Source organism: Tympanuchus pallidicinctus, unplaced genomic scaffold (assembly GCF_026119805.1).
Source record: "Tympanuchus pallidicinctus isolate F22 unplaced genomic scaffold, pur_lepc_1.0 scaffold8, whole genome shotgun sequence".
In the NCBI taxonomy this organism is placed as follows: Eukaryota; Metazoa; Chordata; class Aves; order Galliformes; family Phasianidae; genus Tympanuchus; species Tympanuchus pallidicinctus.
The window spans coordinates 24,784,119-24,796,232 of NW_026294802.1; the positions used below are offsets into that span (position 1 = coordinate 24,784,119).

Consider the following 12,114-nt stretch of genomic DNA (forward strand, 5'->3'; position numbering starts at 1 on the left):
ATTTTTGCTGCTTTTCCCACTTAGTATAACAGCTATTATGCAAAGCATTTTTCCTTACATTAGTTGTAATAACTGTCTTTAACTGATCAGCCCTGTTGGAAGAACTGGTCTTGATTGACAAAGTTGTTATTTTGTTATTCTTGAGAACAACCAAAACAGCTGATACATAGAGAGTCAGGATCAAAGTACTTTTATTGATTGATTTTAATAGATCTACGTCTGTTCGTAAGCAAACTGATGCCCTTAGGGAAGTACATGCTTGGTCTGAGCAATGTAACAGCTCAGATGGCAAGGAAAGGAGCAGTGCACCTCATGCCTCCATAACATGGCACCCATCTGTATCTATGGGGAACTGCAGCACACTACTGGAGCATTACCTTGGCTCCTGAAGACCCATAGGCAGCATCTTGCAGCAGCTCCGTTAAGCCACAGATGCAGACTTGCTGACAATCTTGGAAGAAGAGGAACGCAGGCCAACTGGGAGATGTCAACAGGTGCTCACATAGAATCATAGAATCATAGAATTGCTCAGGTTGGAAAAGCCCTTCAAGATCATCAAGTCCAACCACAACCTAACCAAACTACCCAACAACCCTCCACTAAATCATGTCCCTGAGCACCACATCCAAATGGTTCTTAAACACATTCAGGGACAGTGACTCAACCACCTCCCTGTGGAGCGTATTCCAGCGTTTAACAAGCCTTTCTGTAAAGAACTGTTTCCTGATATCCAACCTAAACTTACCCTGGCACAACTTGAGGCCATTTCCCCTCATCCTGTCACCAGTGAGAAGAGACCAACCCCGCTTTCGCTGTGAGCACCTTTCAGATATTGGAAGAGAGCAATAAGGTCTCCCCTCAGCCTCCTTTTCCCCTAAACAGCCCCAGTTTCTTCAGTCACTCTTTGTAGGGCGTATTCTCTTAGCCCTTCACAAGCCTATTCTTCGGACCTGCTCCAGCACCTCAATGTCCTTTCTGTACTGAGGTGCCCAAAGCTGAACACACTACTTGAGGTGAGGCCTCACCAGTGCCGAGCACAGGGGCAGGATGACTTCCCTAGTCCTGCTCACCACACCATTCCTGATACAAGCCAGGATGCCATTGGCCTTCTTGGCCATCTGGGCACACCGCTGGCTCATATTCAGCAGATTGCCCATCAGTACACCAAGGTCCCTTTCCATCAGGCAGCTTTCCAGTCACACCTCCCCAGACCTGTAGGGTTGCCTGGGGTTGTTGTGACCAAAATGCAGGACCTGACACTTGACCCTATTGAAACTCATAATTTGCCATGGCCCATTGATCCAGTCTATCCAGGTCCTTCTGGTGCCTTTCTCCCCTCAGGCAGATCAACACTCCTCCCAGCTTGGTGTTGTCCGCAAACTTATTGAGGATGCATTGAATTCCCTCATCAAGATGGTTAGAAAAGAACATGCTGACAACAGAAGTGGCACAAGGCCCTTTGGTGCTCCTTGACTCAAGGTGTAAAAAAACAGCTAGGAGAAATGAGCAGTTTCTGAGCAGTGGGATAGGGAAATGGGTGATCTGAAAATTGTTCCAATGAGCTCCTGGCGCAGAAACGACTGCGGTTAAAGTGGTGCATATCAGTAATTATTGTGGTTCCTGAAAGGAATGGGTAAATTTCTTTGGAGACTGGGAGAAAAAACAGTAGCAGAAAGAGTTGCTGTGGAAAATGTTACGTGTTTAAAACAAACGTGGCTACAGGTTTTTGTGTTGCTGCTGTCATTTGTTTTGAATGGTTTCTCTCGTTAGGAAATTCAGTCGTTTTGAAGTACAATGCTGTTCACTTGTTAGTGGATTCAATTTCTCACAGAGCATTTTTTCCACTTAAAGTTTTAGTCCCTTCTCTGATGACTTTTAGTCTACAAGAGGCTTGATTTTTATGGCCAGCTTAGAAGTAGCCCTTGGATAAGTTAAAAGGTGCCATCTCTCTGCAAACAATTGCAATTGGCTGGAGGAGTACCAATTGTACAGGCAACTGCTTGGTGTTTTTGTCATGATGCTGAAAGTACTCCGTTTTGTTAGAGAATCATGTCTCAGGAGGCAAATAATCAGCCTCCTTGGGAAAGCAGAGGAATGCTTCATCTGCAGGACAGGCAGAGTTCACCTACTGGAGAAGCGCTGACTGTGACTACCTTACAACAGACCCCATCAAGGCCTGGTGTCATAGCATTTGCAGTACTGCTGTGTTTATGGTTGTGTTAAGGTCTATGAGTGAAATGCCTTTTTCTTTTTTCTTTAATTAATTTTAGATCAAAAGAGAAACACTGAAACATCAACAGGAAATAAAACATTTTTATTGAATATCTGTGTAATATGTATGTTATTTTAACGACAATTGGAAAACTCTACTGTGGGAAGTCACTACACAAAGTGGAACAAAATATAAACCACCTCATCAAAAATGAAGGTAAAATACGGCTAAAGTTGTCAGCTCGCGGGCCACGAGCGATATGGCAGGATAAAACACCCCAAACATTTCTACAAGATACAGAGAAAACCCACACAGAGAAACACTCAAGCAGGCAGTAAATATACACAAAGGCAACTAGGATCTTTCTACAGCATCAGATTCTAATACTTCACACAGCTTTGTCAGAAAGGTACATGTGGCTTCTTTGAGGATGAAAATGTCATCTTGGTCAAATAGCAGGTTCGGTCTCTGAGAATTGTAGTACCTTACAAACCAATTCTACGGTGACATTCAGTCTGGCAGTGTAGGAAGAAAAAGCATTAAGAATACCTTAACACAATGAATCAGTTCTGGCAGTTTGAACCTGCAGCTATCCCGAATGAACAACTGAAAGCTAGAGACCATGAAGCTGAATATCTGCTCTTATGCTGGAAAGCTGACTGTCTCGGTCTTTTCTTTGGTGGGGTTTGGTCCTCAAGGTTAAGATTTTAAAGTATTCCAGCTTGATGCTTTGCATGTATGTGCCTGTTTCTATCAGAAGATGTCTCACTTGTGTATTTTCCATGTTTCATGTAAAAAAGAAAGAAAATGGGTCTTGCTACTTACTTTTGGAGGTGAGGAGAGATCCATATTTTTAGTCTCCTCTCACTTTGCTGCTCCTTTTTCCCTCCGTGCACTGCAAATGGTGGCATGTGGCCACCACCACACTGACCTCACACTGTCACAGCTCTCTCAGCAGCAGAGCCTTGAGGGAGGGTGTAGAATTTCATTTTCAGCCCACGGTTCTCTAAACACATTCATCGTTTTTTCATTTTTCACAATAATTTCTTTTAGGTACAATTGAGAAAAGCATTAGCATCTCACGTCTCCCTCCAAAAGGTATAGCATTGCCACATTTCTGGGGTAATTTGCATGGCTGAAAGTAATCCACTTTTCAAAGCATTATAAATATATTCACAGCTTGGAAAGACAAGCGAGGGGCTTCAAAGGGCTTCAAAGGACAGTACATGGGATAGAAGTGATGCCCTAAATGACTTGATGAGATGGCACAAGCCGAGATGACATGCTGGCTAGCTGTAAGATGGCTATCTACAGTAAAGCAGCGGGGCGCCAGGGTGAGGGAGGTTGGAAATGGGGAATATTGCACAGGGCTTGACAAAATGCTGCGTGGTCAACCCATTCAATATAGCCTCCTTGTCTCCTGCATAGCTCTCCAGTTCTAAATTGGTCCGTAATAACTAGAACTGCTTGTGCTATGCATTCCTTCGGCAGTGCAGTAGAAGGGAATGGCAGTATTATTACAATATCACTACGGAATAAATTGATTGCTATCCACTGAGAAAACTACATTTCTAAGCACACACGGCAGTCACAGTGATACACAGAGCAGTCTTTCAAGACTCTTATGGAATGACTAATAGCTTCATAATAGTGCCATTTACTACATAATAACATTGAAAACATTTAAAAACTCCTCCTGAAACGAGCATCTAGTATACAGAAGAGGTTGCTTCAGTTTTCTAGAACTTGTTCTTTGTTTTCACTTTTTTTTTTAAAGGACAAATTAAAACTTAAGTATAAATAGTATATAAAAGGTCACTAGCTGTTCTCTTTTGGCTTACTTTGAAGTGCATTTAGAACTATGGCTAAATTTTGTCATCTTCTGATGGGATTACAATACTGTCCGTTTACCATGAAACTATTTTGTATAATAAACTCACACGGCTGTGTCTAAAAAATATTCTGCATTCCTTCTAATCTGAGATAGTATAATAAAATATTTTGTTACAAAGTCTAATGTGCAAACTCATTATAATGTGAAATCGTGGATGGAATTCACAGTATGCAAATTTTGTATAAAGGTGATAACGGAGAGCTACTCTTGATTTCATGGCAGCGTTTCACGACCGCTGCGCCTCCCCCCTCCCGTCCCCCCCTCCCCGCATAACCTCTGCAATGTTCTTACTTTCACGTGAGATGAAACTGTCGCCTCCTACGGAACTGCTTCCTCAACTTTCAATCGAAAGCCTTTTCGGTCTGTAATGTTTGCGCTTTGGAGTATATACAAAAAACTGATCTCCTGGCTTCTGGCTACATCTCCTTGAGGTCAGCCATGGAGCTGCTCAGATCATGCTAAGTTGCCTGTCAAAGAAGTCTACCAAATTGGATGTGCCCCTCCAAGATTCACTGTGTATGCGTAGCTTGTTATTAGGATGGTCCAGTTGAAAGCTCAGATTTAAGTTGTCCTTTAAGATGTCAGTGTAACACTACTAGTGCCTTACAAGTTGGAATTTTTTTCTGGAATGCAGACGATACAATAGTTACCCTATAATATATTATCAGCTCTCCTATATCTCAGTCAATTTACATAATTTAAAATAGAACATCTTATTAAAAACATCTAGATATACACAGATTAGGAAACGCTTACAACATACAAATACACAAACTAGAAATAAATTCTCAGCATACTGGTGTATATATACAACTGTGTGATACAATAAATAATTTCTGTCATGCTCTATCTACACATCATATTGCTTAAAAGAAGAGTAGATCTGGGGGGCAGTGGTGAAATGAAGCGCCGTTAGAGGGCTCTCTACATTTAAAGTTGTGCAAATTAAAACAGGAATTAATTTAAAAGTACAACTGATCAGTGACAGGAACACATGGCTGGAAATGAAAGGACCCATATTACTGAGGTATTTACAGATACTGGCTAAAGAGCACTATGTGGGCAAATGCAGAAAGGCTTCTTCTTCTTCGTACTTTAATTTAATTTAATTTACTTCTTGACTGCCAGCATGGCATCTACCTCCTCCTCGGGCTGTAGGGTGTGCCACTGTGCGATGGGCCGCCTGGGGTTGGCCAACATGTCTGACCAATGCCTCAGCTCTGCTCCAGTGCTGTTGTAGCCCACAAAGACTTTCCCGATGGCATCGTTCTTGCCAATCTTGTCATAGTCCAAAACAGTTACAACAATTTGCACTTTCTACAATGAGACAGAAAAAGACCAGTGAGGGGAGAAGGGCAGAGAGGAATTTGAGCACAGTTACAATCGAGACTCCGTACACACCAACTGAGCAGATGCACGACTGCCAAAGGAGGCTCCTCCAACCATAAGTGAATTCAAACACTTGTCTTTGTTTCTTGTGAGCCTTCCAGATGTATTTCTACTCAGAACCTGAAGGTTAACATGCAATTCACCCCCTGGTGTCAAAGAGCTTCATGGGAGAATAAAAGTTGATATTTTCCTTTAATGGCTTAACAACGTACACATTCTTTTTGTTGTTCCTGGAGAATCAGGCTACCTGAAGTCTGTAGGGCTAAGGGTGAGATCTTAAGCAAAGTTAATTAAAAAGTAGTTCAGTTAAATATATCACTATTGTGTAAGTAAATGTTAAACTTAGAAGGTTGAATTCAGAAATGAATTCCACACCAACTTATCATTTCCAGTGTTGCACTCAATTCTTCCTATTTCTAAACAACTCCTTCTATCTACCTTGCATGCAAATCGTCTGCTTGCAGAAATAATTCAGAGGACAGCCCTTAGAGCTGCTATCTACAGATAGACATACGTACCTGCGTGTGCGCATGTGCACACCCCTATCTATGTGTACATGATAGATCTATGCAACTATAAAGCAGTCAGGAAAAGAGACTGCACACCCAAGGGAGCCGGAATGAAGAAGAAACTGGTGTCTCGGGGCTCTGGCACAGCAGCACTATCAGGCACAGCGAGGTCGGCCTGCAACCGTGCCAGAGCTGCAGAGCCACTTGACTGTAGGATTGGTAAGCTCTGGCACACGGAATTGTAAAAGACCATCTCTCAGACCTCACACACCAGTTTCCGTTCACTTGGGCCGGGGCACATTGAGAGGCAGAGTTCAAGGCAGGTATTTGTGTATACATACACATGTTCCTCTCCATCAGGTTGCTAAGATTTACTGAAACAGTACAAAGAGCTTTGCCTTCAGTGGAGTGGTATTCTTAATAGTATCTGAGACATTAAACAGCCTTGGGCTGATTTTACTTAACTGTAAATGTTTCTCCTTAGAGATTTTCCTGGTAAAGTTGAGCATACAGTTCTTTTTGTGACTTCTTTCCATCCCTTTATAAATATATATATAGTTCCCTATGTGAATGTGAGCTTCCTGAACTGGAGGAAGAAATGCACTGAAATAGATTTCTTAATAAATAAATAAATAATAATAATAAAAAAAAAAATTCTCAAGTATCAGTTTTTTTAAATTTAAGGTTTTAAATATGTGTATAGTCTGGATTTTTCTACTAGCACAATTAATTTCATTGCTTGCAATAGGGTTTATCTTTTAAAAGTAACCCTTAAGCATCTCTGCAAGACCAGACCCACGAGCTCTTTTTTAGGGTCCATTCACTTACAAGACTCTGCAATTCACTGAGCCAGAGAAAGAAATAATTCTAGCAAGCACTAAAGTATTGATATAGTTGCCGATGACAAAAGTGTACATCAAACTCAAGATTCTGTTTCCCAAGAGCACTCATGATATATAGCAATATCCTGAAGCAAGTATTTCTAGAGGCCAAAATGATGTTTCAGTTTTGCTGCTTGCAATACACTCACTTTAATGTTGATGGTACCTCCCCAAATGAACATTTATGTTTTAGATGCATGATACAATCACGGATACAAAACACAGACATGAGTTCTATTTTATGCTACCAAAAAATGTTGTGTGCTGCACCTAGAAGCTCAGGGCTAGTTATTATTGGATTTTTCCTTTGTTAATCATAATGGAACAGTGAGCACTGAAAACAAAAGACACTTTTTTGATCTATTAAGATGGAAGAAAAAGTAGCTCAGATGGTTAATGATGAAATGATTTTCACTGCATGGTCTCTGACTTAAACCCACAGAGAAATGTAAGCATCTCAGTACTTTTGTACTGCATATTACCATATATTAAAGCAACAGCTGCACTGCAAAATACAACAGGTGCAGCAGAAAGCACCATCTCTGCCTTCTTGGATTAGCAGTTTCCTTGGAATGAATGGGCGTAGAGACTGCTACCTATGGATGTGGTCTGCTTTGAAAGTGGTGAAACAGGTACTTGATTTGACTGTAGGAACAGGATTTGACTTCCCAGTGGCCTTCTCTCATTGCCTTTCAACATACCACTTTTCCTTGCGTGCCCATTTCAGTCAAGAGCCTAAATCCACTCTTACCATCACGTAAGTCTAAACAATATTTAAAATGCTTTTTTTTTTCTGATGATGAAATTACTACAGTGACCATAATGAAATCTCTTCTAAACACAGTCTTTCATAACTAATTCCAAAATACACTGGCATATGTCCACAGTCCATAACTATAGATCATTAAATTGAGGCTATATCCTGAGGTAAATAGCTATAAGTCACTCTAATAAACTTACCAAAAAAGCAGTAAAATTTTAGATAGCTAAACTACAACACTTTTTAAAATGTCTGTGTCCACCCCACTAAGCTGATTTAGGAGTAGAGGGCAAAATGGCCAAGCACCACAGAATAAGTGTTAACACGCCAAAGCTCTTATTCGATAACTTGGAGGTATCCATTCAGATTTCCCACTCCTGCCCCTACTCAGAAATCAAGATATTTCAGAGAGGCTTCATATGATAGATCTTTTTTTAGCTTCTGGTTCTTTGACACTTGTTCTGAGATGTTTCCCAAGGACAATGAACAGCTTTCATTAAAATCGACTGGAATCATCCCCCACTGGATTTCCTGCTTTTTGACTCCTGCCATCGACATCTGTATTTTTGCAGCGGGGGGTATCAAAAAGCTCCTAGGAGGGTCATTCATTCTTTCTAGTCACTATTCCTAGTGCCTCATCTTGTTTAGCTTTTTCATCTTTGTCAGAACCAAGCCAATAAAAGACAAGCACACAGCTTTTGTGAAAGGTAGGCCTTAGATTCTGGACTTCTCTCCAGCTCAGCTGCTGTCAGAATTGAAGATACAGATTCCCAAAACCCTTACCAGGCTCTCTCCTAATCAAGAGTATGCTGCCTTGCAGTCTCTGTTGCCTTGCAGTTTTCCCTAACAGTGTCTGTTGGCTGTATATTTAACCAATGTCATTTCAACCCCCATAGCAACAAGGCACCTAATCTGTGGTTTAAGACCTTTCTTACAATCCACAAAAGCAAGTATTCTCAGACTTTTAGTTATTGTCTTTCAAACTGGGAGACCCCCGAAAGTACACTTTCCACACTGAGCTCCATCCAGAAAAGAATTTGTCTTGCTTAATTTGTCTGCATAGTCACAGAGCCTCCTGGGAGGCTAGGAAGCCAGCATGCAGTTCTCTACTCTCATATTTAAACCCATGCATCTTGTCCTGACAATGAATGATCTAACAAGTGATCTTCCTGAGATGGTTAAGAAGATCATCTCTCTTGTGAGAAAAATGTTAGTTAACTTGAGAAGTCAAATCTCATTCACATAAATTAGAGATGATGAGCCTCCAAGCAGCCCAAAGGTAGGTACTCAAGTCCTTGAGTAATGCTGATGTGGTTACTTGATATTTTTCACAACTAGGGGAGGAAATTTTCAGGTCAATGAGCTGGACTCTGAGCCTCCTAGTTTTAGGAATTGAACTCCTCAGGAACAGCACAGGAGGAACTGCTGGAGCTGCACTGAGCTGCCAAGAAAAATGATACCCCTGCGATTCTCAAATGTCTTTTTCAAAGAGAAGTGGGAAGCACTGAAAAAGTTTTCATGGTAAAATGGGTAACTATTAAAACACAAATAAATAAATAATGTATTTTACTTGACAGGGATGCTGCAGTTCTTTCAACAAACATTTCCTAAAAATGCATAGAGAACACAACTGTGATCAGTGATACTGATTTATTATTTTCAATAACCTGGGGGAAAATACAGCATACAAGTTTTTTCTACCCCTATACTTTTTTTTTTTTTTTAGGAACATTTCTTTGCTATCTCCCTGTAGGTTTTTTGGTTTTGTTTTTTTTTTTTTTTTTTCCAGAATCCACTCCTGTTAACATAAAATGTCAGTTATTCATTTCACACTGATGAATCAAAGCTTCATAAGTACTGTGCATTTTATCGTTTCCCTCTTGAAGCACTCACACTCATCTCCTGCAGCACAGGGCTGGCACCTAGGTGCTAATGAAGGCATGCACATGTGATAATTAGCATGATTCCTGTTAAATATTTATAAGGGCTGAGAAATGGAATGCAGAGGGAAGACAAAACACTGTTTGACATTACCTGAATTTGCTCAAATGGTACTTCAAAGCTGAAAGACTCATTGTAGTAGGGATTCAGAGTATTCTTTTTAATTGTTGTCTTTTTCTTCTTCAGCCTCTTACCATTTTGCATCAGATGGATTTTCACATAGGGATCTAGATAATCAAGAGAAGAGGTAGAGGTAAGAGAGGTAGTTCGGTGTGCCTTCTATAGAATTTGATCTCACAAATTCATGACTCAAGAAAAAAAAGAAAAATCTTTAGCAACAAGCAGCTTGTAATTAAACAGTCTTAGTTTCTACCATAGGAAAACTCCTATACAACTGCGAAGTGTTTGTGATGGAAAAGGTACAAAATATTTGTTGCACTATCTATCTCCTTAGCATGCAAGGGAAAGGAAGATTTCCACCTAACTTTGTTCTGCAGTTCATTAAGCATCCTGGAAACAATCCTGGTGCTAATTAGCAATACCTTCAGCTCTGTTGTATTTTTGTTTATGTGTACCATAAAATACTATTTGAAATCTCAAGCTCCTCTTTTTCAACAGGTATGTTGGTATGGTACCATCACCAAAAATTGGGCAGGTATCTCCTTTGGCTTTAGGCAGATGACCTGTGATGAAAGGTAAGGCAAGCCATCCCTCTAGGGATTTATATGGAGCTACAGAAAATACCTGCCAGCCATAAGTCAAGTGTTGTGTAAACTAAGAGAATCTGAATGTAAGCTATGGAGAGGGCTTCTCATGTCCCTCCTAGGAAAAAGATGGAGCTACAGAAGAAGAATGACAAATGAACGAGAAACTTATCACTGTGAACAAACCAAGCTTTACTCTCCAATGAAATTCACAGTTGAAGGGTCTGAGAACAATAATTATATTCTGCTACAGTCAGAAATGTGCCTAGGAACACAGCAGTTGGAGACACTTAAGTTTTGGAGTAATGTGATTACAACCTATGGTATGTCTGAAGAGAACATAATTCTGTTAGTGGACTCTTCCAGACAGTGGACAAAGGTCTAATAACGTATAATGGCTGTGAGAAGAAACCAAACAAATTTTAGCTCAGAAATACACATTTACTTTAGTAGTGAGGCTACTGAAAAAGCTGGAATAGCTTCTCAAGATTTTGTGGTGAACTCTATCACAGAGGGTTAAGATTCTTTCTCCTTCAAATGACATAAGTACAAATACAAACTAAATCTGGGTAGTTTTATGCCCTAGGCTAGATAAGGAATTGCAAGGATTCCTTTTCACTGCACAATGAATGAATTAAGAGCAGAAATGTGAAGAACAGAAGTGCTAGCAAAAAGGCAACAAAATTCTTTAATTTTTTTTTTTAAATACTGTTTTCAACATCATGGCATGCAGTGTTTTGAATGTGGACAACTGGCAGACTTGGACTCCTTCAAATTAGATGGCACTTGAGAAAAGGCCCATCTACCTGATTGCTCCATGCTGACTGCAAAACAGTTTTGACAGGCAAAAATATGATGTTTTAGGTATAGCTAATATATTTATACTAAAAAAAGTTTAGTAGTCAAGGAGCCAGCAACAGTGCATTAAGACACAGAAATGAGCTATAATGCTGATAAAGTATAATTTGAGTATCTAGGGTAGGCTGGAAGGCTAAGTAGTGTAGTAATCAATTATTATTGAGGGGATTAGGACTGAAGAAGTCTATTGAAATAAATGTAATCAATATAAGCCAATTATTTAGTGACCTGTGCTTGTACAAAGACAACATAAGCAGATTTGATGATTATTCATATGTTCACAAGCAACTCTAACGTAATGATTTATACAGCAATGCAGATACATACAGATCTACATAAACATTCCATATTTTGGGGACAAATACCTAGAATTCAAGTGCATATGAATGTTTGAAGATTGTATGTAGATTCAATTTAAATTATCTGCCTTGCCTTTAACAGATTTTCTATCATCCTGCTGGTACAAGAACAAAATTTAACCCTGGACAACTCGTGGCCACAGGACAAGGCAAATAAGCCTTGGTGGCTTCTTTTTACATCCTATCAGTTTCTTAAGTTTCTTTGTCAGAACATATGAGTTTGGCTCAGGCAAATGCCAGTTTTTTTCAGTAGGAAAGATCCAGGTGGTACCATCTTAACACTGTCATGCAGAAATGGCAATGGCAGAGGTCCCAAATGGAGTAAAGAAAGGCACATACCATGCGATACAACAGCCTTGGGTTTTTTCGCCATATAGTGAAACTGCCAAGCCAAACTAAATATGAATTTAAAAAGTCACCTAACTGAAGCCATGTTACTTATTTTCTAGTTTTAGAAGAATGTATTAAATAACTTTACTAATCACAAAAACAGTGCAGATCAGAATAGGGTGTCCAACTCACATATGTGAATGAATGAGAGACTTTAGCTGAGTTCATCCTTATTAGACTGCACGTCCACTTTCTGTTTCTTGAGGCATCTCAGCTG

At 40.0% G+C, this 12,114-nt stretch overlaps 1 protein-coding gene across 2 annotated transcripts in view; it reads right to left on the reverse strand.

The window, feature by feature from the left end:
• Window positions 1–2,293: 2,293 nt before the first annotated feature.
• SYT1 (synaptotagmin 1) overlaps window positions 2,294–12,114 on the reverse strand; it is a 338,118-nt gene continuing 328,297 nt past the window's right edge. For both annotated transcript variants that reach the window (XM_052667309.1, XM_052667308.1), the window contains exons 10-11: window positions 9,680–9,813; window positions 2,294–5,423 (exon numbers count right to left, since the gene is read on the reverse strand). In XM_052667309.1, coding sequence (XP_052523269.1) covers window positions 5,217–5,423; window positions 9,680–9,813 — 341 coding nt within the window. In that variant the 3' untranslated portion in view covers window positions 2,294–5,216. The remainder of the gene's footprint in view (window positions 5,424–9,679; window positions 9,814–12,114) is intronic.